The sequence below is a fragment of the Sitophilus oryzae genome, unplaced genomic scaffold (assembly GCF_002938485.1).
Source record: "Sitophilus oryzae breed Bouriz unplaced genomic scaffold, Soryzae_2.0 scaffold_1496_pilon_pilon, whole genome shotgun sequence".
Lineage (NCBI taxonomy): Eukaryota > Metazoa > Arthropoda > Insecta > Coleoptera > Curculionidae > Sitophilus > Sitophilus oryzae.
This window is the reverse complement of record NW_022146165.1, coordinates 319,986-347,313: the sequence shown is the minus strand read 5'-3', so window position 1 is coordinate 347,313 and position 27,328 is coordinate 319,986. Positions and strand designations below refer to the sequence as shown.

The window sequence follows — 27,328 nt, the reverse complement described above, 5'->3', positions numbered from 1 at the left end:
AAAAAGTTGTAAGACAGGATCTGATGTAGTTATTGGTATACCTAGTAATTTTCTGTGGTCTGATCCTTTCTGTGGCAGCTCGTAAGTTCTGGAGGACGATGTGTGAACCCCAGATGTGAACCCCCTGGATGTAAGTTAAAATAATGTAAATAGAAGAATAGGATTGGATATCCTTTTATATTACTGTATAGCCCTGGCAGCTCAGGCCATGAAAGAAACGGAAGAAAAGAAGAGGGTTTTCAAATTTTGTACCTAACCTGTTTGTATAATGTCAAATTAATATTTTTATTTGTCTTTATTTATTTATTGGATATTGTTGTTAAAAACCTATATTATATGAACATACCTCTCAATCCGAGGTAATATTTTCCTGTTAAATTTGCTACTCAGTTCAGATAAAAAAGTTAGTGGAAATTAAAAAGAGGTAAGAATTTTTTCCATTTGTTCAAATGCCCATGATGTTTTAAAAACTATACTGAACTGAAGTATATTATATGTTCAAAAATAGTTACCAATTGTTATTGGTTAAGTTTGGACTACAGTAAAGTATATTTATACCAAAATAAATTTGAGCAAAACACATTTAACAGTCTGGGTATCTATTCTTGACCACTCGCATTTTCAAATATCACACGCATTTCCGAATAGAAGGTAATGGTTATACGAACATTCTATAGTAGAAGTAGTTCTTTTAGAGATGGTAATGATATACCAATACATGTAATGCATATAAACAAAGTGGCAAATGATGTCAAACATAGGTGCCTTGAGTTGGTAGGCATAAGCCTACTAACTCTAATAAGTAGTCTAGTCTTTAATAAAAATATATTTCAATTAAAATAAAGCTAATCTAGCTCATCTAGGAATTATTCAACAGGGTAAGATTTTGAATATTTCTACATTACGTTGTTGTTTTTTTTTGCATATGTTATAAAAGAGATACAGAGACGTAATTAAAAGATAATTAATTTTTTAATAAAATTGAATAAAATTATGCTTTTGAAAACCTATATGTATTTGTTTAACAATTTTGTATTCTCTCGTATAGTCAAACTATAATATTAACACAGAGAACATATAATTTTAGAGATTATATATTCTCTGTGATATTAATTAATTTGAAAGATAATAAATGTTTATTTACAATCTTAAGAGTTATTTAGCAGTTGGTCTCTATGCTATTTTTGCTATCTTATGTTTTCCTATAATTAAATTATGTAGATTGTTTTTGACTGGGCTTTTTGGAAGGTTCTAGAAAACTACAATAATTAGATTAGATTATTTTGCAAACCATGCATGTTTTACATGAGACATTAAATGTCAACTAATGTCTGGCAATTTCCCTAGATCGAAGACATTGTTAAATATTGCTAGCTAAAATTGATAGCTATAATAATATGATATATTAAAAGCTGATACAAAAATGTAGGCTGTCATTTGAAAAAAAAATAGTTGTGATAGCTTTTTGACAAATTTATTCATAGACAAAACTTTTTGCCTTTGTTTTAAAACTAATTTTTCTTTTCCAGAAACGGTTAGTTTTAGATATAGAGTTTTTGATGCCAAAATGCATAAACACTTATAATTATATTACTCTTAGAATACTATTTCCAAAGTCAATTGGACTGGTTTAGAACTCTTAATTTGTTTGTCCAGACGATGCCAATAATGCCGCAAACAAAAGCAGTGCCGAAATTAAGAGTTCCAAACCAGTCCAACTGACTTTGGAAAACCTCTGCAGTGAATTTATACATAAGAAAACATTGGCTATATCTATTTAAAATATGAAAATTGCTCATACTATATATCTGTATGCTATACAGTATACATACTGTATACTTTATATATTGCTGAAAACTTCCGATCATACGGAAGTTCCGCCATATTGAAAATATTTTTAAATGGCAGATCTCATTGTGAAAAATTGATATACGAAAAAGCTCCAGTCTAGATTTTTTTTCACTAGAAACTGCTAGTGCATGCTTAGCTAGTGACATTCTGTATATATTGAACTCAAAATGATGATTGCAACATGTTATCTACAATGTATAATAATAATATATGTATTACACTCCAAGTTGCTACATGCGTTGAACTAATATTTTATTTATACTTATTGTATGAAAGATAGAGATGTTTATTTGTTCAAGGCGCTTGAACGGAGGTGTTTGCACTCTATAAACTATATCAAATATTGAAATTAGTAAATATATTAAGAGTTTAGAGTATTTATCTCAAAAGATTTTAAATATTTCATATTTTTGCCTGTAATTGATACAGTTTTCACATAGGTCTATTATTTTTACTATTTTTTTTGTTATATGTTAATGTATGACATATCCAACACCTCACAAAAATTACAAAATAACTATTTTCAAGTTTTTCTCCCTAGCGGCCAAATTTCGAACTTTTTATAGCCATTTTGAACAATTTATAGCGATGTGTCGTAGTTGATTTACCAATATTAGTATATGGTTTTATTAGGAGTAAAAATTAAACTTTTTTTTACGAGGTTGTAGGTTTGATGTTACAGGCGAGGTACAAAAATCATTTTTACTCCAAATAAAATATGCTATTTTTTTCAAACGTCACAAATAATTTTTTAAACAATTTTAAACGCTCCAAATAATATAATTAAAGTAATATAGTCTTTTATTTATATTTAAAAGTAATATAGTCTGTCCAATTACAAAATCCTTGACAGTGATAGATGTGTCTGTCATTTTAATTTCATTGTAGTTTATTTTATTTTTTATTCTACAAAGAAATAAGTTGGTATAATTGGAACGCATAGCATGAAATAAGCATGAAATTAATTAACTTAAAATTTGAGTGACAAGTGATCGCTTCAAAATATTGTAAAAAAAACCGTATAAAACTGAAAAATATCTAATTGAGTCATTTTTCTTAAATCACTTACTATTTTAAATTATTTAAATATAACTTATCTACAAATAAGGTAAAACCCCCAATGGTTGACACATTAACGACGAAAATTGCAAATTTTTGCCTCTAACATCATTAATTACATATTTTCAAATTCAGCGATTTGATGGTGTTTACATTAGGGTTTGAGGAATAAGCAGAAATTGACAGACTTACTAGTTTGCACTTTGTTTTATTGTTAGCGATTTTTTTTTATCTGTATCAAAAAGAGCCAATAGTTGACAGGCGGAAATTTTCATATGCCCAATGGATGACATGTGTTTTACTCAATGTTTGACATTTTGCATATTATACTGTTTTCTTGAAATTTTAAGGCTTTCCAAAAGTATTGTTATTTAACCTAAGTATTTATTGACCTAAAGACAGCGAAAAATCTAGATTTGGCTAATGTATGGTGAAAATTTGGTTATTTTTGTTTCGAACCTTTTTAGGACTAATAATTGACAGGGATATTCCCAATGGCTGACACTATAGGACTTGCTAAATAAATTAAAATTTTAGTTGAAAATAAGTTTATTTTTAAAAAATGTGAGGTTTTGCATAAAAAACTAGAAATTATTTGCAAAAAAAAATATATTAACCATCGGTGTCAATCGCCTTCTTGAACTGGTATTTCAGTCTATCACCAGCAACTTGCATGTCCGGAAACTCAAGAACTTCAATAATTTGATTCAACTTGATGATTGATACGTCATTCTCATTCAGTATTAATGTATTCATTATCAAAGAATGGGCTCTTTTCAAACTAACTACCTCGGCTTCGTCATTGGGCAGCATTTCTTGTATGACACAAATATATTTGTGTACTTTTTTTACCGGGGAATGAAACAACCACATAATTGCCTTCTTTAACTAAATCAGTTTTTTGTTTCTGTTGAATAACAGATAAAGGGACATCCTCACTAGATTGGCTATCATAATCTTCGTTGGCGGGTGTAGCGAAGTTAAAACTTACGTCCAAGCTATCGCCAGATTCTACCCATGAATCGGAGGCTTCTGAATCTGATGATTCTTTATCCTTTTTCTTTGTCAATTTTCTTGGATTTGTTTTCTTTTCAGCTTTATTCTTTTCTTGTATTTCTTTTTTCTTTTTTCGTTCTTCTAGCCTTTTTTTCTTATTTTCCTCTGATTTCTTTTTTAAACGATCTTTTCTCTCATAATATTGCTGCCAGTTTTTGGAGATTACAACAGATGGTATTTTTTCTTGCTTTTTCTTTTGCTTAAATTCTGTTTTGGCTGAGGCCAAAATAAGGCACGTTTAAAGGGAGTCGGTACTGACTGTTCATTTTCACATATTTGTAATAGATAGTTACCTGAATTCGCAGGAGATTTATTCGGAATTTCAGCATATTTAGAAGTACCATCTGGTGTTGTTTCTCCTATCGGCGAATAAGTAATTCCTGTATCAGCATTAACTTTATTTAAACAGTGACTTTCATTGATTATATTACTAATAATACCATCGATTGAGATACTTTTTATTATATATCTTTTTTTTTATCTTCTTCCTCCTCAGTACTTTTTCCAGTTAATGGTAATGGACATTGTTTACGCAACTTCTCTTTCAATTCGGAATATTTTCTGTCAATACTTTTGTAGAATTCAAAAAATGAATTATCAGAAGCGTCACCGTCCCAATGCTTACTTTTTTTAAACCGAGCCAACTTTTCTTGATCCATATATTTCTCTAAAAAGTTTCGACCATTGTCCAACTCCTTTAAAGATGTTTCATTCGCATCTTGAGAGTCAACAAATTTGGTTTCAAGAACGGGACATTGTACAGCATTAGGATTCCACGGTACTAAGCCGCACTTTCGAAAACCATTTTCCAAGACGGAAGGGACAATTCTATCGTTAATAGCTTTTTTGAGCAGAGGACAAAAATTTGTTTTTTTTGACAACCGGATTCGCAGAATTCTCTAACCGCCACTGGTATATGTTTTGTTTCCATCCAGCTTTCAAAGTTTTGAATACTGCTACATCCATTGGTTGGATTAGATGGGTAGCGTTAGGATATAAAGCGATAAGTATAATGCCTTTTGCTTCACAAAATTTGCTAGTATGCAAGTTTAAATGGGAAACATGACCGTCTATGAATAAAATAATGGGTAATGTCATATTATTTACTTCTAAGTACGGGAAAAAAACATTCGTTATGTATTCGTAGAATGTTTCCCCTGTCATCCACCCCGACTTGGATTTTCCAATGCCCCAGTCACTAGGAACACTTAATACAATTTCTCGGGGGATTCTCTCGTAACGAAAAACTACCATTACTGGTGCAAGTTGTCCAGCCGCATTACCAGTTACTAAAACTGTTATGCACTCTTTTTCGTCGCTGTTGATTACCTGATTCACGTTTTTCTCAACCTTTCTTAGACAAAACTTTTTCTCCTTTTGGGTTTAAAAAAAATGCAGCTTCATCGGCATTAAATACTCTGTCAGGATGATTTAAAATATACTCAAGCTGGTGATCCTCCAAATAGCTATGTACCTCCGAAGCCCACTGATGTATTTTAGCTGTCGTTACGTTAGCCCTAGTTAGTGTTAAGTTTTGCGGTGTTCTGATACTTATTTCGGGATTCCTTCTCAAAAAACTGTTACAGCAAATTAGTGGACAGGACATTTATACCAACTTTTTCCTGGTCTATTGTTGGTAAATGGATTTGGCCTTTTTAATTCCAACATTAGATGTTTTACACTGTCAAAAAGTTGATTTTTTCCTATAGGAAACCCATCTTTTGCCATATTACTAATCCATGAAACAAGAACTTTCTCCTTCTCTAAAGTGAGATATGAGTCGCGACCCATTTGTCGATGCCGAGGTGTCTTTTTCTTCACTTTGTACATTAGTGTTATTTTTGGAACTTTATATTTTTTTGCTGCAGTAGCATAAGGCATTCCATGTTCTACTTCTTGGATCGCTAATTCCATATCATTTTCGGAATATTTAAGTAACTGGCGTTTTCCAAGAGGCATGCTGTTTCTCAATCTAGAATAAAATATTTGACATCCTTAAACCCAATAGTTGACATCCTTTTAACCCAATAGTTGACAGTATGTCATCTATTGGTCCTGAATGTTATATCAACATGAAATTGATATTCAATTAAATCTCGTTAACTGGGAATTACAAATATTCAATAAAATACCAAAAATATTTAAACGACCGAGACACCAATGCTTGACACCCGGTATCAACTACTAGACCTACATAATTATTTTGAACCAATAGTTGACACACGAAAAAAAGAATGTCAAAACACGAAATATGTGTGATATAGTATAAGGTCATATGCCTTCTAAATATGTTTCTAAACCTTTGAATTCAACTATAATTTGTCTAGGACAAAAAATACACTAATTATGGGGAAAAAATAATAATACGAAGGAATAAAGGAATTGCTTGTGGAAAGGTTTTCACGAACTGACCGTTACAAACATGTCTTTAATTTTCATACTAACTAATCTGTCAACATTTGGTGTTAAACGTAGCTAGTAAAGGTCGCCACATATAAGTTTTCCTATTCAACGTTTGGCGGGCTGCTTGAAAAACTTTATGAATGGTAATTTTCTCCGAAAGTGTCAACTATTGGGTGACTGTCAACCATTGGGGGTTTTACCTTATATTTTTTTTAATATTGCACAGGAATAAGTAAGACACAACATAAAAAACAACATTTTTTATTAATAATAACACCTACTGAATTTTATATCTTAAAAGTTGATTAATTAACTTTAATCTTAATTTTTTTAAACCAGTATCTTTTTGACATTATCTCTCTGCAATACTAAAATCTACTATTTACTTATCGTGATGTCGTTATTTTACAGCTACTTCAGTTTTTAGTACCATATACGAGATGGCAACAAAACACAACTAATAACACGAACCAAAATGCAAAAGCAATTCGCAAATAGGTATTTGACATAATTTGACACAAATTATAACCTATAATTTTGCAAGATTTTGACAAGCCTCAAAAATCTTAAGTGAAACTTATACGCATCTGCGTCCGTGGATCGTTCATGATCTGTCATTTTTGTAATAAACCATTAAAACTCGTTAAAAACAACATACGACCCATGACGGATTTATATGTATAGTATAGGGTGGTCCAAACTGTATTCCGGAAACTTCGGCAGCATATTCTGTAGATAAAAATAAGTAAAAAAGTTCGTATAAATGTATATCCTAAAATGCTTAGTTTCAGAGATACAGGGTGTAGAAGTTTCATTTTTATTTCGATTTTTTCCAAATAAATTCTGAAGTAACGCCAATATTTGTAAGAAAATTGGTGTCTGGAGGTTTTTTTTAATATGACTCCTATTTGTAGGGGGCGCCACCTACACTATTTTAACTGTTTTGAAGAGTAATAACTTTCCATTCGTATAAATTTTTTATTTTTTAAAATTAATCATACATTTTTCTGCGAAAAAATGATGATAAAACAGTCTCTGTTGAACTTTTGGCACAAATACATCTGAAATTTATAATGTCAGTCTAATAACTATTTAGTCTCATCATGTTTAATTCTTGTCAGTGATGACAGGTATTGATAATTTCGATTCCAAATATCTCGAAAACCATTACTCGTAACGATTTTTACCAAGAGACCTTTTTTACATAAAAAACATCGTAAATGTATATTTTTTTATTCAGTAGCTTTATACAGGTACGGACGAAAAGTTATTACTCTTCAAACCAGTTAAAAAGTATGTAGGTGGTGCCTTCTACAAGAAGGAGTCATATTAACACCAAAATCAAATTTCTGATGTGAAAAATTCCCAGACGCCAATTTTCATTCAAATATTGACGTAACTTCAGGAATTATTAGGAAAAATTCGAAATAATAATGAAACTTCTACACCCTGTATCTTCAAAACTAAGCACTCTAGGACATAATTTATACGAACTTTTTTACTTATTTTTATCTGAAGAATATGCTGCCGAAGTTTTCGGAATACAGTTCGGACCACCCTGTATAAACCCATCCATAGTTAACTTAAAAAATATTAAAAATGGACTGGTATGTACGTCATCTGCCTTTTTTTCTGCCATCGTCTGCCGAAATATTACCTGTGGTAAAAAAACATAGTATACTTTGTAAGTAACTATATATCGAGAAACTATGGTTACCCCGAGGGGTAAACCGCTGGGGAATTGTGTTGTACAAATCCGGGAATTGTTAGGAATTACAGAGAAATCTGTAGGAAATCTAGGAATTATCGGAAATATTAGGAATTACTAAGGAATTGTGGGTATTATAGAGGAATTGTGGTAATTATTGGCCATTCCGGCTTTGTAGAACGCTGACACGCATGCGCAATCGGTAAATTTCGTTGTGCGCGTGTTCTGTCGTTGGAGGGGGGGACTCTGCAATGCGCCAATAGAACGTAATCATTAAACCTCGTAGCACAATGTTCTCGAATTCTCCGAATTGTTAACATCAGATAAAACTACACGATACATGTATGTACTAAAAAAAGAGTATGAAAAGAAAGAGCATAAGAAGACTGAACAATCTAAAATATATTCAAGCTCATCAGATTTATCATTGTCTGCTTTTTCCTTGCATGACAGTACCTCAGATGACTCAGAAACTTTTTCCGATCTAGAAAAGGGCAATGATGCTAGCGTTACAAAGCAAAACAAAGATGAAAATACTATTTTAATAAATTCATATTATGCCATATTTTATGATGAGAATTATTACATTAGCAGTGATTGAAATAGTTGACAACAATAGATTTAAAATCAAATTCCTTAAAAACGAATTTAACCATTTTATTTGGTCCAGAATTGAGGATATAGCTTGTGTGGCGAAAATTTTTATGTTTTATGGACCCATAAATAATATTATGGTGCATCCAGACTTGACAAGCCGAGTGCAAGACGAAAGCAAGACAAGAGCGAGACAGTTTGTATCCATTTTTTGACGCAAGCCTGCTACGAGACAAGCCCGAGTTGGATCATAGTTAGAGGAAGCCAAAACATATTAAATTGTAATTGAATATAACAAACGATGGCCAAATAATAATGCATACAGTAATAAATTTGTGTATCTTTAACATGGTATTTGGTTTGTCGTATTTTATTCATCGTCGTTTTTTTCCCTTTTGGCTGTTTGTACTGTTTTTGGTTTTTTACATAATACGTTTTTTAACGTTTTTTTAGAACAAAATATTAAATAGAAAACTTATTTGGAAAGTTCAGAGGCACATTTTAACATTACTGTAGAGTATACAGGGTACTTCAAAAAAGTGTTGCAGATAAAACATATAATTTCTAATGAGAATACCCTATTTTTTATTTTGTTATTAGATTCTACGTACAATTCGGTAACTTTTTTTGCATATGATATTATATATCTAAAATTAATAGATTTTGTAATAATTCAATTTGTTTAAAGAAATATTTGTGAAGCATTTCGGTACGGTAAAAATTATCAGTGACGCAAAATTTGTAAATTCTTTCAGAAAAAATGATAATACATACGGTGTACCATTTAAAAATTTGAGATTACTTAATTTTAAATAGTCGAAATTCATAAATCAGAGCTAATATCTGGCAGTCGAGCGAGCCTACCAAAAACACGTCGCGACTTAACCGCGAGCTTTCTTTGATCGGCCGTCGAAAAACCGACAGGGGACGGATAGTCATGAGGCTCCGTGGAATGTCTCGCGCTCGTCTCGCGCTTGGCTCCTCAGGTCTGACGCACCATAAGCCGCCTCGTGTGTCCTCACCCTAAGCGTTATCTAGTATTATCGTTATTAACTAAAAGTTAGTTTAGGTAGTAAGACGGAGAGTAAAACCTTCGTTCGCGCAACATTCTCTTAATTTTAAACAATCTTTTCACTACTATTTAGAAGAATCAGTATAGGAATTTTTGGGGAATTGTTAATAAGTATTTCTGCGAATTTAGTGAAAATTGTAGGAATTAAGAGGAATTATAGGCAATTAAGAGGAATTAAGAGGAACTATTAGGAATTATCAGGCATTCTTAGGAATTATTAGGTATTATGGGGAACTGCGAGAATTACGTAGGAAATGTCAATTTAATTCCCAAATTAGGCATTGGTGTACAAAAATTTGAGATCAGCGGTTTACCCCTCGGGTTACACTCGTTGAATTTGACACTTGATGTCAGTTATATTTTCGTACTTTTATGCTTTAGCTTGATTTTCATGCATCCGTTGTCCGACGATACGTTGATACGATATTAATTTTATCGGTAGAATTTAAAGACTTTGATTGGTTAGAAAATAACGCAGTTTTTAAATTGATTGCATTTTCATCCCTCCGTTTATCGGATATACGTTGGTATCATTTTATGTTTTCGTTTCCATAACGATTTTGCTATTTTACTTATATTTTTATTAAGGTTAGATTAAATTTGTCAAAAAGTGTCAAAACGTCCATTATCGTATGAACGGGTCCGTTGACGGGCTGAAGTAAAATATTTACGAATGAAAAGTGGCGCGAAAACGCTATACTACCAAACCAATGGGAGCACCGTCGGACCATCTTACGCTTCGTCCTACGTGGGATACCAAAGCGCGCGATTCGGGCGGTGCGAGCGACGCGTATTTATCAAATCACGTTTTCTTACGAAGCTGTCCTAGGTAGGAGAGTCCCGCGACTGAAGCGGCATCGCAGGCAATTTAAATATGTCGCGCTAGTCGCGCTCATCGCCCTCTGTTGTCGCACGCGTCGCTCGCTCGCTTTTGTCTCCCACGTAGGACGAATCCTTATCAACGTATAACGGATGCATGAAAATCAAGCTTTAGGCGTAAAAGTGCTTTACTTTTATGCCTAAAGCGCTTTACTTTTATGCCTTTTTTATATTGTCAATCACGCGCAAAAACAAATACTTTTGTGACGTTTGAAAAAAATAAAGTACAGAGATCAACCTTTATATTATTGTTTATGTATTTTTCAGTACTTATTTGAATATAGATTGAAATTGATCAGAAACTGTGATTGGCTGGCAATAAATAATAGTGAACAAAATTAAATTTTAAATACAATTATTATTATTTCCAAGAATTCACTATTTTATTATTTGGTTTATTAGTAACTGACATCATTTCTTTGTTGTCTGTTAATTTTGATAATGATTCGTTAAATCATTTTTTTTTATTTAATAAGTAAACAAAAATACGCAAACATAAAAGTTTGTTTTGTACTTTATACAAAGCGGTTTCTTTGTGTTAATCAAAATTTCTATAAAATTAGATAAATCTTAACGATATATACCAAATTTGTTTTATCTGGGGCGGTCTTCGATATGAAAACATACTTATCGCAATAGAATTCAAATTCTTTCCATATCAATAAAACTTATTTGTTTTAACAGTTTATCGTGGACACCCTGTTTGATTGTTACTCAAGTGCATATAAAAACAGATTGAGTATTTTCCAGCTATCAGTTGAAAATTATTTTTCATTTGATTTAGTTCGTTGCCAGTATTTTTTTTTCAAATTAGAATCGCGAATAATCAAGAAGGTCGCGGCGTTAAACTTGAAAGTGATTAAGTAGGATTAGGTACGACCAAAGCGAATTAAAAAGTGATAAGGTTTCATTCTGTTGCGGCTACGGTTGATAAATCACTCCGTCTACTACAAATGGCTGATCCTGGTGAATGTTTAACGTGTGCTCAAGCTAATTCGGTACCTCTATCTCAGAAACCGCACAAAGAGGGTACGACCGAATTAAAATATCCGCAATTTCCTGTGGAGCGGATGCTAATGAAGGAGTTGAATCTCTGTGCTCACGATCCAATCTTGGTACCGCCATCATAGCTTGGTTCCCTTGGGGGTGATATTTCTCAGAAATATAATGGTATTAAAATTGCCCTGTGTGGGAGCCTACGCGAATGTGAAAAGACAATAGATGCGTTATTAGAATCTCGTTTAGTATTTAGCATTTAAGGATATTTTAAATTAGCAAAATGACAATGTTCCCGTTGCAGAGGTCTTATAAATATATCATGTATGCCACCAAGCAACCGTCTTTACGAATCAACCAGGCCGACCTCAAGTGCAAAGCTGGATGTGGATTTTATGGGAATGATGATTGGGAAGGTAAGTAAATTTTAATTTGCTTCTTAATTAACTATTGTTTAAGTATTAAATGTTTATGAAATTATACAGTTTGTCTGTATGTGGTTAGCGGAAAAAGTATTGGGAGGGCTAAAAGGACCAAAAAAATGCTAACAAAAATTCGTTGATTTGTTAAAAGATGAATGGAGGTGATTAATTTTGAATGACACTGATTTAAATGGTAAAGTAGAGTTTGAAGAGACGCGTGGTTTGATTATTTAATCCCTTCCAACAACATCTTTACTTTTAATAAAAAATATTTACTTATTTAATAAATCAAAAACTGTTTGTTTCTCGACAATGCAATGGTTTAAATGTATGAAATATAATAATTATCTCTTCGTTCACATTTTTATTCATGGATAGATGAATAAAAATGGTAATAACTAATAATTATTGCTTTTAGTTTAAAGATCGCGGATGACAGATGACAGTTAAGGATCACTTCCGGTTAAACCGAAAGGGACATTTTCTTTCTCTCTATTTTTTTGTTAAATTTTTAATTATTATTTCCTTTGTCCTTAAATCGACGTAATTCGGTTCTGTATGTAATATACCGGTAGTATGTCGAAAGTAAAGAAGGCAATGAAAGGGTTAAAAAGGGACCAAAAGTAGAATATGATCGAAAAAAGAACGGCGTCAGCGATGGCTGTCATTTTATATGTAAACTTGTATGGGGAATGTCATCGATTATTATTTCCAAGTCATTTGGTTTTAAATTCAACTAAAATGGCTTATTTGGTTTGGTTTAAATCTGTAATATAAATTTTTACTATGTATAAACGTGAATCTATATTACTTTTGCATAAATGAATGCATAAATTAGAACCTTGGTATCTCATTTAGGAAAAATTATAATATGATTTATTGAAACTGATATACAGGGTGTCCCAATATTCCATGGATATAGAACTACTGCGTGTTTTTGGAATCAAAATAAGGTTGTTGCATATCTATACAAAAGTGCTTCGTTTGTTTGTTAAGCTTCATTCAGAACCTCGCAATTAGTGGTATAAATTAGTGGTTTTAATTACACTTTATACAGTTTAGTTTACGTTACTTTACAATGTTTAAGAAACACAATTAAAATTAATAGAATATCTTAGCAACAGCTTGCGTTAGTCAGTTGTATCCATAGAGAAAACCTAATATTTAGCTTATAAAACAATCAACTTTTGATTTCTAACCACAATTTCTCTTGACGGTAGATAATATAATGAAAGGCCAAGATGACATTTCTCACAAATTTTGAAGTATAATTAGTGGAAAAGTTAAAAGTTTGCTTTCTACTAATTGAAAATGTTTACCACTAATTTTGACGTTCTGAATGCTTACATTGAAATTAAAGGAACAAATTTCCACACTAATTGAAACCACTAATTTTTTATTCCACGAATTGCGAGGTTAAAAAATAAACACGTATTTTTTAAGATACTTTAAGAACCAATATTCCGATTTGAATGAGATTTGGGCTGCCTATGTTTTTCTAAGCCCCTTAACATTTGACTTTCACAAAAATCAAGAAAAAGTGCGGGAAGGGTGAAAACTTCCCCTAACCCTATACAGCGTGTGTCTTAAATAAGTGCAAATATTTTCAGGGGTGGTATATTTCGACCCCAGGAACACGTCTATAAGTTTTTTTTCGCAAAAAAATGATGCTGAAAATCGTGCATTTTCTTTTAAATTTCCTTGTATATATTTCGAAAACTTTTTAGAACTGCCTGTTCACCGAAAATTTTCCGAAGGTATAATTTCTTTAATCTCTGATATTACCATAGTTACGGCTCTACTATATGGTTATATTCTATGGTTACGGCACTAGAATGGATCTTTGAATAAGAAGACTAAGGAAGGAGCAGAATGCTATCCATGTATTCATGCATGGTGGGCGGAAAAAGCACTCTAGGGTGGGGATCCTTGACAGTTCTGTTTGACGATTCATTTGACACATTTGAATTTGATTTGAAATTTTGTGGATTTGTCAGTCTTTACGGAGCTTATTTTATGTTATTTATTATTTATTCTACTACTGATAGTTGTATAAAGGTAGTAAATCTAGATGGAAATTGTGGCAGAACTTAAATTAACAGTGACACTATCGCGATTTATCGAAAAGACTCTAAAATAGGTGGTTGTGTAGCGTGCGGTAGATCTCGGCAAAATCGAGTGAAATAATGGAACAACTTTTCGCTAGTAAGTGACTATATAATATACATACGTGTAGTAAAACCGATCATTTATGAAATTCACTTAAATTAACTTAGTATATATTTTTCTTGCATTTTTGCTTTTATTTACTACTTGTCAAAGATTAGATGTCAAAGAATTTAGATACGTCAATTTGACTGACCTGCTTCAGTACCGTATCGGATGTTTATGGTTATAAATAATTATTATAACTTATCTATTTTTATTAGAATTTTATATTTTTATAACAATTTTAATAACTACCAACATGTATTCACAACGTAAAATAAACTAACAAATTATTGAGTCTACCCCACGTTTACCCTACATCATAGGTACATCACATTTACATTTTTTAAATAAAATCAGAACGGTACTGATAAATCTATATAACCCACCGGCACCCTAAACGGCCTATCGCGGTGGACCTAAGATTTTTGATATGCTCTTTTCTTAGTCTTTTTATTCAAAGGAATGGATGAAAATACAGAAAAAATCTTGGCTGGTGGCTCTCAAATTTTTTTCAAAAATAAAAGCATTTTTTTTTTAATTTTCCAACTTAAATAACTGGGTTATTTTGGACTTGTCTGAAAAATGGTAAAGAGAAAATATGTTTTTTTTTATCGAGATCTACTAGCCCTGAAAATATTTGCACTTATTTAAGACTCACCCTGTATAAATTTTAGTATAAATATTTTACATATACCATAACTCCACCGATAACTACAGATTTTGTCTCTTGTAAAAAACGCCACCGCGCATACTTTTTCAGGAAACATATTTTTCCAAATCTGACTTCCAAAAAATGTTTCTTGTGACATCGAGCTATGTTGACGCGTAACATCTATTATGCTCTAATCATATAGTTAGCGAAATTATAGAATTTTATGTTAGTATCACAAATGATATTTGACAATAAGCTTCATAAATGTTAAATTAATTAACGTTGGGGTTTATTTTTGATTGATACCCTCTATGTTGTATGGAGGTAAATGGTATCCAATGGCCTTATTTTGATTCCAAAAATACGGAGCAGTTCTACGTCCACGGAATATTGGGACACCCTATATAGAATCCATCTTTAATTAAGATTAAATGTAGACAAAATATTTTTTAATGAAAAAGGTAACAGATCAGTGATAATCTAAGCTGATATAGTTAAATTTTTGACAGCAGTAGTCTAATGTGACAGCAATCTATATTTTTTTTAAATCAAATGTATCTTGAATATATCTGTATTACTATTCTGAAATAGGCGAGTTCTAAAAAAAATGATATCTTTATTAAATATTTTTTTGGGTTACATTGTTACGGGCGATTCCTTAATTTAAGATTAAATCGTGGATAAATATAAATAAATTAATATTACGAGATAGAGCATAATGACAAAAATTAAATAAATCATAATGCAATGATGCAATGTTGCAAATCATGATGCAATGTTGTGCCAAACTATAAAAATTAAAATTAAATGCTGTTTACTGTCCATCACTGGCTGGAGTGATAGGGATATTTTTTTTTAAATTTTCATAGCAGTATTAACCGGAAGTGTTCCTTCACTGTCATCCGTCATCTTAAAGGTTGATTCTCACTATACCTTCCGTTTCCATTCCATATCCGTTCCGTATTTTTTATTATGTTGACGACGTATAACGTCAATCCAAGCTTCCATTCCGTATCAGTGACCCTGATTTTTATTGTACAGGTTATATCATTACGAAAGTTTTATTTTAAAAGTTAGTACCTTTTCAAAAAGGTAATAGATTTAATTAAGAGGTGAAAGAATAAATAAATACCAGCAAAATGTTAACAGAGTTGGTACAAATGTAAGAACTTGATAACGCTGTTTCAGTCCGTCCGCTAAAAAAATGTATGGAAGGAAAGGATATGGAACGGAAGGGAGTGTAGTGTGCATTGTCCTATTCATTTACATGATATAATATTTTATGTAAACGGGAGGGCGTAACAAATTTGTTGTTACCGAGAATATTTTTTTAATTTAACCTTATAGGACTTTAATTTTGCCTCCCTCTAAAAACAACTCAAGTATTAAAAAATAAAATTTAGCTAAGTAGATTCAGCTGTTTTCAAGTGATGCGCTTATCAACGAACATTTAATTTTTATTTATATAACCACTCTGTAATAGACAGAAATAGATGTTTTAAATTCTTTATGATTATGATAAGTAATTTGATTTTTAATTTTCTGATTGATTAAGTATAAATAAAATTATCTTATATTTGTAATTACTTTACAGGGGTCCAGATTTTGCTGTATTTGCCGGGTATCCTCTAAATGCTAATGTTTATCTGTGTCGTCTCTATTGAAGTAACGACTTGCTCTAGAAAGTTGCTTTTTTACTAAAATATAGCTAATTGGCTTTTCTAAAAACTGTCGTTGCCGGATTTTTTGTTTTTCATTTAATTAAAACAAAATAAAAAATATTTTTTCTCCTGATATCGTGGCGGATGCGCCAGGCTTCAACTAGTTAGAAGAGATAAAGTAAGATACTACTCAATCTACCGTTGATATTATTATTTTTTGTGAAACGACTAACCTTATGGCCGCTCTACACGTTTGCTAATACATGTGCCAATATAGCTGGTCAGTGCTTATGTGCTCATGGCCAACGTATAGAGGGAACTGTTGATCATGAAAGTGGCATTGGCTGAGTTGGCTCATGTATTGGCGAGCGATTCGTCTTTTGTCGTTTTTTTCAAGACACATCAAAGGGAGTAAGTCGTATCGTTCACAGATGCGTCTCCACGTTTGTTGGTTACTCGGTGATATTTTGCTGTGTGTATAGTTACTAACGTCTAGTGAGTTGCAAAGCCACGGATAATCCCGACCAATCAAAACACAAAATTAGGTTTTTATCTTATTTCTCATTACTGCTCAATACAGCAGCTGACTGTGAGACTTATTTTCTATTTCGATCTATAGTAAGCATCCACCATCTTTTTTTCATTGTCTTTGACAAATCTGTGATGGTGCATACTTAGGTAGTATCTATAAGCACTAAATAAATAAATCGTAACAGCCGCTATCATCCGGCTATCCGATGTTGATGTTGGCCTACGACGAGACAAACTCAAAGTCTTTCCTACGTGTGGACAGATTAAAATTTTTCCAACGCACTCGAAGGTTCCAATATCTGCGTCTTGACCGAGGGGTCTTGTCTTTACCAAGCCTACATATATACATTTGCCAGAGTAACTCCTTTGATCAGATTAATATTTTAATTTTGACTGCGCGTAACATTATTTTTATTTTTGGGGTTTTATAGGTTTTCGTAAGTTAATACTGGCCTTATATCAGTTCTGTAGGTACTTTACTTTCTGTAGCCATAACACTTACGTACATGTATCTCCAGATTATATTCATCATGTTTTCTGATATTCTTGAAGTTTTGGAACTTTTTCTTCAAGCTTGCGTTGAAGCTTGACTAGAAGCTTTGTTAAGCTGTTTTCTGACTTCCGGATGTAGATGTTTACAATTTGACGCATGGGTGCCGAAATATCAACAATACTCTGTTTAAAGCTTTAATAATAGGATGATCATTCACAACTAGTTTGAATCTGATGGGATATTTTGATATTATAATAGCGAAGCGCGGTTTTAGGGAAGGGGTAATGGGGGTAATTAGTCTAGGGGCAGATTTGATTGGTCTGGGGAGTAACCGGCCCCCCTAGACCAATCAAATTTCCCAAAAATTATTTAGTAAATTTTACATTAACTTAAACGTCAAATGAAAAATGCCTTTAGCAATTTATTACATTATCATATTTCTCTTAGAATAGGGACGATTTGTTAGAACTAATAGATAATATATTCAAAAGTTAAAATCGGCGTACTTAAGAAACTAAGAACTAATAGACAATATTCGAAATTTAAAACCGGTGTACCTATCTGAAAAAGTCATTTTTACGTTGGAAAGAGAACTATGTGTTCGACGCAACTCTCCCTATGTACCTGACCCCATAGGGCGTCACGTGAACGTCTATCTGTTTCGACCAGAAACGGATAGACATAAAAAAATAGAAGGAAAGCCATTAACGGCAAAACATAACATTTTTCACCCCACAAACTAATAAAAACAAAAACTGTAAACACAAATCACCGAACTCTCAGACAAATCAGTAATAATTAATACTTATTTAAATAATGATTTAAAAATAATTTGACGGATCACCAACATTTCTATGACCAACATTTTGTCAACTAGGTCTGACCATGGTCTGACTAGGCCAAAACTAGACCACAGACGGTCATGTCATCGTGATATTTAAATTAGAAACCTGTACTTTGTCTTTTGCGCCGTCTGGCGATGCGGAAGAAACTAAATTTGTAGTTCTATAAAATTACCATTTCTATAATCTAATAAAATTGTCATTTAAAAAAAAAAATACGGGCAAGCTGATTTTTTCAGAGTTTGTCAGCGACTGTCTTCTGACTTCTGAGTGTAAAATAAACAAAATCGGAAATTTTCCCCTTGCGGTTTTTGAGCAATATAGGGGTGTTTTGTTTTTAAAACACCCCTACTTGTGTACTACAACAAAATAATTAGACGCAAATTGTACATAAGAACATTCTCTATAAGTTCGCCTAATGAATTTTTTTATAAGTTTATTATTTCCGGACTTAGCGGCCGTTTCATGAGCCCTTTGGGGTGGTTTTTTAAAAAAGTTTGTTTTACAGCAAATTGACCCCTATGAAAGTTGTTCATAATAAATGGACAAGCAACTTTTGCTCATGATTTTTTTTGTAGCTATATTATTTTTGGAGATAGCGTTCAGTTCATGAACAAATTGGGGTAGTTTCATAATTTTTGTTTAGTTCTACAAATTTACCAACTTAAAGGTGTTCATATTAAAATTACATGCAAACTTCCCTATGATATGTATTTATTTCCCCAAAACGAAACATGGAATTCATCAAGTGAAATAGCACTTGTGAATTTCCTGAAAAAAAGACATTTAAAGCTAGCACCACTTGTTCAAGATCTGGGAGCTATCTCCAAAAATAGTCAAGATACAAAAAAAGTTCATAAGGCAAAGGTATATGTACTCTTATATTCAACGAGTTTCCTAGGGTGAATTTGCTGAAAAAAGAGTAACACTGAAACCTACCCTAATTTGTTTATGAACTGGACGCTATCTCCAAACCAAAAATAATGAAGCTACAAAAAAAATCATGAGGAAAAGTTGCTTGTCCATTTATTATGAACAACTTTCATAGGGGTCAATTTGCTGTAAAACAAACTTTTTGAAAACCACCCCAAAGGGCTCATGAAACGGCCGCTAAGTCCGGAAATAATAAACTTATAAAAAAAATTCATTAGGCGAACTTATAGAGAATGTTCTTATGTATAATTTGCGTCTAATTATTTTGTTGTAGTACAGTTTAAAAAAAACACCCCTATTGCTCAGAAACCGCAAGGGGAAAATTTCCGATTTTGTTAATATTACACTCAGAAGACAGTCGTTGACAAACTCTGAAAAAATCAGCTTGCCCGTAATGTTTTTTTCACTCTCTATACGGCGAAACAATTTTACTGGATTACTAGGGCTATAGAGCCTGATGCCAGCTCTGTTCGATCTGCATGGACAAACTTTTAATTAATTACATTTGACTGATGTATAGGAATCTATTTTTTGTAATATGGGCACCGTATTCCGCATATACGTGTTTTGAACTAAGTCCAAAGTGTACTAAGATTCACAGTTCACACTCAATATTAATTGATCCTAAATACAAGTTGCGATCTAGAAGAAGATTATGGACGTTATCTTTGGCTTTTATTAGGATGTAATTGTAATAATAACATACCCTATAATTAAATCTGGATTTAACTGGCTACTGCCTTCAAATGTGACAATTTCATCATTGTTTTGCGAAGAAAGGTCTGGATTGAGATAACCCTAAATTGCGTCGGTGTCCTTAAAACACCATCTGCGCCAGTTCTAACTAGTTATGGTATTGTTCACGATGTATTTGAATCTATTAATTTGTATTTTCCTTTATTTGAAATCCGGGGCATAAAATAGTGTTATTGTGTAAGTTGTGCTTTTTGTCAAAAGTAATAATTCTTATGTTTGCATGATTACTACCTATATATTTTAAGTGGGGGATCATTTATTTTCAGACAGTTTTTATTTGTCTTTACCTTTTGGTATAATGGGATAACATGATATTTTGACAATGCAATTGTAGTATTTAATACTCTTCAATTTTTTATGCTTAACGGGGGATTTTTATGTATCCGTTATCCGTTGATACGATCATATGATGGCGCACTGAATGGTCATATTGTTTTCGCGCTACTTTTTACCCGAAAATTTTTAACTGTACCAATAAAGTATCACAATACCATTCATTTAAACCAAAAACTAGTAATTGCTCGTAATACAAAACTATAGTGTCAAAACGAATGACAATGTCAGGAAATAAATAAATAAGTGTGGCAACGTCGGATATCGGACGCTGGAAAATCCGCATTAAGGTGGGTTTGTATGCATCCGTCATGCGTAGTCCGTCGCTCCGTCATACCAATCGTATTGAGGTACCTGTCATTTTTGAAATAAATCAATAAAACTCCATAAAATCAACGACAGAATTTAAACCGCAAGACGGATGCATATAAACCCGCACTTAAGCGTACTTTTTATGTGTCCGAATTTCGGTCGTTTTCTGTCAAATATTAATGTCCTAAATTAAAGAAAGATAGATCTTGAATAATTCAATAATTTATGTAGGCAGCTGTCAGATCAAAACGTCCGAAATTCCTTTGGATAATCATTAAAACTTTTTTAACGTATGACTAATTTTGTACCGCCTATTGTTTTTCGCAGAAAACATCCAAAATACGGATGCATAAAAACTAGGCTTAACACTTTAATTGCAATTTGGTTTTGAAACATTGCATTGTTGGGATTTTTAAAAACAATGTCACAAAGATTAACATACCTTAAGTGTGGAGGTTATTGTTATGATAATTAAATATTTTTATCCTCCTGTTTAAATATTTGTTATGTTCTCAAGGAAAGATGATTTTTTACTATCCGAAAATCATTGTTTTCATCTTGGATTGTTTGTGATTCTATATGTATATTAATTTAAGTGATAAACAATGTAGTCATTTTAAGTCTATATAATATGTATTTCTTTATTTTTATAACTTTGGCACTGAATATGATATCAGCGATTTAGTTTTCATATTGAAATTTATATAATTATTACAACATCCTTAATATCTTCAAGGCTGTTCCCTCAACAACAAACAGAAGGAAATTAAAAACACCGCAGTTATGATCAGACAATCTGACTCCTGATAAATTCTAATACTAGATCGAAATATGTTATTTCTTAATCCTTTTATTTTCTGTTTTGATTTTCAACTGAAATGTCATAAATTCCAAACAATGTTACTTCCTCTGTTTTCGAAGTTAATGATCAAGCTTATTTGCAAAAAAATATATCCTCTATGTAAAGGTTGATATTGATAACAAATTACTTGTAAAAATGCATATTGAGAGTAATTGCAATTTTAGGATACTGTTCAAAATGTTATCGCAACCAGATGGAGATGGAAAGGCGCCAGAAGTCGAAGCATGTACAGCTAAGGGAACACCACGCCGAATCGTCGAAAAGTCAAGTTCCGGGCTTTAGTAAATTCGAAGAGAAGAAGAGGCAGCAAACTGACAAAAAAAATAAATATTTGAAGAGTTTACCTGTGTTTAGAAAAACATCCAGCATTAAAGGTCAGTATTAAAAGTTTACTTTTCCGTGTTTACAAAATTACAAGAACATCATTACTCAATCGCAATACGCGAAAATACTTTGGATTAAACTTTGAACGCACGCATTTTGCTATCTATTCGTCATTCAACAGATGATTAAAATTTTTGCAGTTTGTTTTTTTGTTATAACATCAAATTTTCCAATATAAAAATTGTATTCCTAGTTTATTTAGTAGCGTAAGTAACAAATTGTAATCAGTATCTAAGATACGTTTTGGATAAAATCGATTTTAAAAGGTTTGTGGAATTTCAAATCAATCATTATATCGTCCCATTGCTGCCAAAAGTCACTAACTTACTTTTTATTACTTCCGAGAAAAATGCGTCTAAAGATGAATTGCGCATTGCATAACCCTTAACTGCTCCGGCGTCCTCTGACAGGCTACGCCAAATAATTAACTCATTCTCATTAGTTACTGGGACCGCCTACAGGATTGGCGTTCCGGCTAATCCTTCCCCTCTCGGTCAACGACTGATAGCCATATTTATGCCCAAACTGGATTAGTTTTTTAGAACTTATGGCAGAAGTTACTTTAGCCGTAGTCTCTCAGACGACGCCGGACCGTTTGTGTAAGATTTTGTGTGTGACAAATTTTTGTAAAATATAGCCGGACCTTCGAAAAGAGTGCGTTTAGGACACTCTAGTTATGAAGAAACTCTATTAAAATGATATGATGAGGACTGTGAAAGTGACAATATGACAATCTGCCAGACAAATGCGTTTGACAATGTCAAATATTCCAAGAGAAATACACTTTACAATTGGTAGAATACTTGCAATTCCTGTACAACCAGAACACGCCTACGGAGATATTCTTATCCTAGTTAAAGACAATGTTATGTCCTAGTTAATTATTTTTAATGCCTAGAATGTACGAATCCATTTTGTAAAACATGGTCAGGAAAACAATGAACTTTGCCTCATGCTGTAACTAAAAACTTTTTCTTTAACTTCAGTTTTATAACTTATTTTTTTTATATATATAGTATTAGAAACTTATTTCTATATTGTAATAACTGTTAGTAATTTGGTTTTATTTTTTAGAGCTTAGTAAAAATCTAATTGTTTTTTTTTTCAAATTTATATGTATGTTATTTTATTTTGTACAGTGTGTCCCATTTTGGTTGAAATCATAGGGTATCTCCGTTATTAGTGAAGATAGAAGGGTGTGGTTTGCACAAACCTGTACCACTTTTTCGTCAAACGGAAGATGCTGCAAACAAAATTTTCATAGCCTTCTTCATTTCTGAGCTACAGGGTCTTTTCAAAAATTTTGCAATTTGGGACACCCCTTGTATCTCTGTTATTGTTAAAGGTATCGAGAAGGCGAAAACTGCTTATTGTAGAACTTTTTACGTAGAATACAGTGGCGTAGTCTGTTTTTCTACCAAAAAAATATTTTTGAAAATATGAACTAAAGTTATGTTTTTTCAAATGGAACACCCTGTATATTTATAAATAATATGATCTGTCTTGCTACGAGCTTCTCAAAAATATATATCACTCTATATTTATTTTCACTATTTACTGCAATATTTAAAATATATCATTTTCTTATTAGTAGGCCGTGATAAATAACAAAAAATCAAAATGGTATTTAAAATAGTCATACACATATTAAAATTTATTTGGGATTGATATATTTTACTTTTGAAATAACTGTTACCACTGAAACTGTGAATATATTTTTCTTTTTTTTTATAACGGGATGGGTTTGCAAATATCTAAATCTTGAATTATTAAAGCATTTTTCAGGTGTTCGACATTGTTGTAGTGTTCACGATATATTTCGTATTTCAAAAATCCCCAAAATCAGAAATCGAGAACGGCGAAATCCGGGAATCGAGGAGGCTATCAATATGCGTTCATTGGCTCCAATTCATTGATTTGAAAAATAATTTAACAGTATTCTAATATTTCCATAGTTATGAGGGGGAATGTTCCCCATCTTGCTGAAAGTATATTTCACGTAAATTAGCTAAAGGAATATCTAAAATTTCCGATACGATAGATTATTCTTACGTATACACATATTCCAAGATTTACAAATAGAGGTAGAGAGTTAAGTTTCGCTAATATATAAAGAATTTATTAGCGGCTCCCAAAATAAAACAAGAGACAGATAGCAGTATACTTTTAATAATTCTTTAGTTTCTTTTATTATCAATCATGGCCTACTAATAAATGTGATCTGTTAATAAAATCTTTTAAATATTGCAGTAAATAGTGAAAATAAATATAGAGTGATATATATTTTTGAGAAGCCTATGGCAAAACAGATCATATGATTTATAAATATACAGGGTGTTCCATTTAAAAAAACATAACTTTAGTTCATATTTTCAAAAATATTTTTTTGGTAGAAAAACAGACTACGCCGCTGTATTCTACGTAAAAAGTTCTACAATAAACAGTTTTTACCTTCTCGATAGCTTTAACAATAACAGAGATACAGGAGGTGTCCCAAATTGCAAAATTTTCAAAAAGACCCTGTAGCTCGGAAACGAAGAAGGCTATGAAAATTTTGTTTACGGCATCTTTCGTTTAACAAAAAAGTGAGACAGGTTTGTGCAAACCGCACCCTTCTATCTTCACTAATAACGGAGATACCGTATGATTTCAACCAAAATGGGACACCCTGTACTATATTTTTTTAAAGTTTACAATAATTGAACCCATTTTTGTCTAGATTAGTTCAATAATACATAATATAATATATAATAAAATAAAAATTTGTTATTTTTTAGTTTTTGTGTTCTTTTTACTTTTTAGAAGGCGTAGTCCCACAGACTACGCCGGACGGTTTATGATTCATATCTATTACCGGACCAGTTAAGGGATAAAGATGTTATAGTTAGTAACTATTCGGTATTAAAATAAAACATAAATTGCCAGAAATCGTAGTTAATGACTTTTGCAATCGATTCTCCGCTTCAAAACATAGTGATTGAATTTGGTTGTTCGGAAAAATGTTAGTGACTTTTGGCAGCAATAGGACGATATGTGGTACAACTTACAATATTTTTTTACGATATTTTTTTATTCTTAAAAATGAATCAATTTAAGTTAGATGTTTGGTATATTTTTATTTTTTTTTTGTAGAAATAGTACCTATATTGTTTTATTAGGAGTAAAAACGACACTTCTCGCGGCCAAGCTGTACGTTTGACGTATGTTTGACATACAGGCGAGCCACAAAACGTCATTTTTCCTCCGAATAGAACATGCTATTTTTTCGAAGGCCACAAATAATTTTTAAGCAATTTCAAATTTATAAAAAGATTTAAAAGTAATACCTTGTATGTCATTACATATTGACAAACTATGGTTACGCTCGTTGAATTTGACACATCATGTCAGTTTAATAATATATTTTCGTACTTTTGTGCATAGATAAATGAAACAAGTTTGTCTATGAACCAGTTTAGATTGGAAAGTGCCCATAAATCGCGACCCAAAGCTTTTGATAATTTCGTATCGGTTCGGTTTTTTTCCGGAATTATGTCGCCAAATATTATTTATTCAAATTTATTATTTTCTTTTAATTTTATAAATAAAATACAGTGTGTTGCTTACAAGAAACTTTATTTTATATAATAGTCTAAGAGCTAGCAACGTTTTCGAGAAAGTATTTTAAGACGTCTGGCTCTTTGATATGTTGTTTACTATGCTCTCTGGAACAGCATGCGGTCCGTCTGGCTGCTGATACCCGTTGCGTTCACTACTGCGCATCGGAAGAAGATCCTATATTTTTTTTATTAATGTAGTCCTATAAATTCTAGTATTGAATATAAATCGAACTTGTCTCCATAGCGCAGTGCGTAGAGTTTTCGACCACGAAACGATGATTCAGAGTTATCAATTTATCAACTCAGAGAGAATCCGGGTGAGGTCAAAGACTTATTTTATTTTCGTTTATATTCTGATAGTAAAATATTAAATAATTCTGGTAATTAAAAAAAAATACATGTTTAATACTTTACTATCAGAATATAAACGAAAATAAAATAAAAAAGTCTCTGCCATGACCCGGATTCGAACTCTGAATCATCGGTTCATGGTCGGAAACTCTACGCACTGCGCTATGGAGACATGATCGATTTATATTCAATACTAGATTTTAAAGGACTAATAAAAATATAGGATCTTCTTTCAATGCGCAGTAGGGAACGCACCGTTTACCGGCAGCCAGATGGGCCGCATGCTGTTCTAGAGAGCATAGTAAAAGATATATCAAAGTGCCAGACGTCTTAAAATATGTGTTTTTCCGACGTTGCTATACCTACGTTACCTACTACTGTTATGCCATCCACGATGGTTTTTGCAGTTCACAGTTCACAACACAGTTTTTTAGTTTTTAAGTCCACTTTTTAAACACTTTTCGGTATTTTTTCAATGAGGGCGGTTAAAATTTTGAAAGATTTTATAATTTTTGAAGATTCTGACTTTGACAAGAGAAAACTATTTCTGTTATTGTTTGCGGTTGTTCTTAGCAACCGCTATAGCAGCGCCAGGTCGCGTACAACAGTCGCGACCATAGACAAACAAATAAAAAGAGACTGACAAATCCCATGGTAAAGAGTGGGACCGCGTTCCCGTAGCGCAACTCAGAATAACCATTTTGAAACCAATTAGCAGGATCATGGCAGGACGTACGTCTTTATTGCTATCTTTCTTTATTATGTGTGCTTTATATGAAAAAGAAAGAGATAGGTATAAAACGTATCGTAAGACATTATCGCACATTCTGGCTGGCGGAAAATTTAAATTGGCCATTATTAGTAGTATTCTTTCATTCTGAAACTGAAAATTTTCACTTTAACTGATTTATTCCCTATACCACGTAAAGGGAACGTGGTGTAGGGAATAAATCAGTTTAAGTGAAAATTTTCAGTTTCTTTCAGAACGAAAGAATACTACTATTATAAGGGAAATTATAAAAAAAGCAAAAATTGTACTGTTTTATAAACATATTTATTTATACATAAAAATAAATAAACTTTTTATAATATAATAACAAAAATAACAGTGTTTATTCCACCCACTTACCAATTTTAAATGCAGAAGAACTGACTGTTGCAGGAAACGATCGGCCAATTTTTTTAAAGGGCATTAAAAATCTCATTTTCGAAAAACTGCCTAATTGCAATAACAAAGTGAATATCCAAGCAAAAAAGACTTTACGAGAATCATGATCCTGAACCATTTTCAAGTCCAGTTTTAATCCTAAAACAAAAGTAAAATAGGTATATTAATAAAGTTTCTGGTTACTATAAACCAGCTATAAA

The 27,328-nt window shown here is 32.1% G+C and overlaps 1 protein-coding gene across 3 annotated transcripts in view; it reads left to right on the top strand.

Moving 5' to 3' along the window:
* Window positions 1-260: 260 nt before the first annotated feature.
* The window catches only part of LOC115877647 (rab5 GDP/GTP exchange factor), a 54,088-nt gene continuing 27,020 nt past the window's right edge, over window positions 261-27,328 (top strand). The window contains exons 1-3 of one of the 3 annotated variants that reach the window (XM_030893894.1): window positions 261-424; window positions 11,923-12,034; window positions 21,791-22,000. In XM_030893894.1, the coding sequence (XP_030749754.1) occupies window positions 11,941-12,034; window positions 21,791-22,000 (304 nt within the window). In that variant the 5' untranslated portion in view covers window positions 261-424; window positions 11,923-11,940. Of the gene's footprint in view, window positions 425-11,340; window positions 12,035-21,550; window positions 21,732-21,790; window positions 22,001-27,328 lie in introns of those variants that run through there. The other 2 variants (XM_030893893.1, XM_030893892.1) reach the window with 2 other exon arrangements.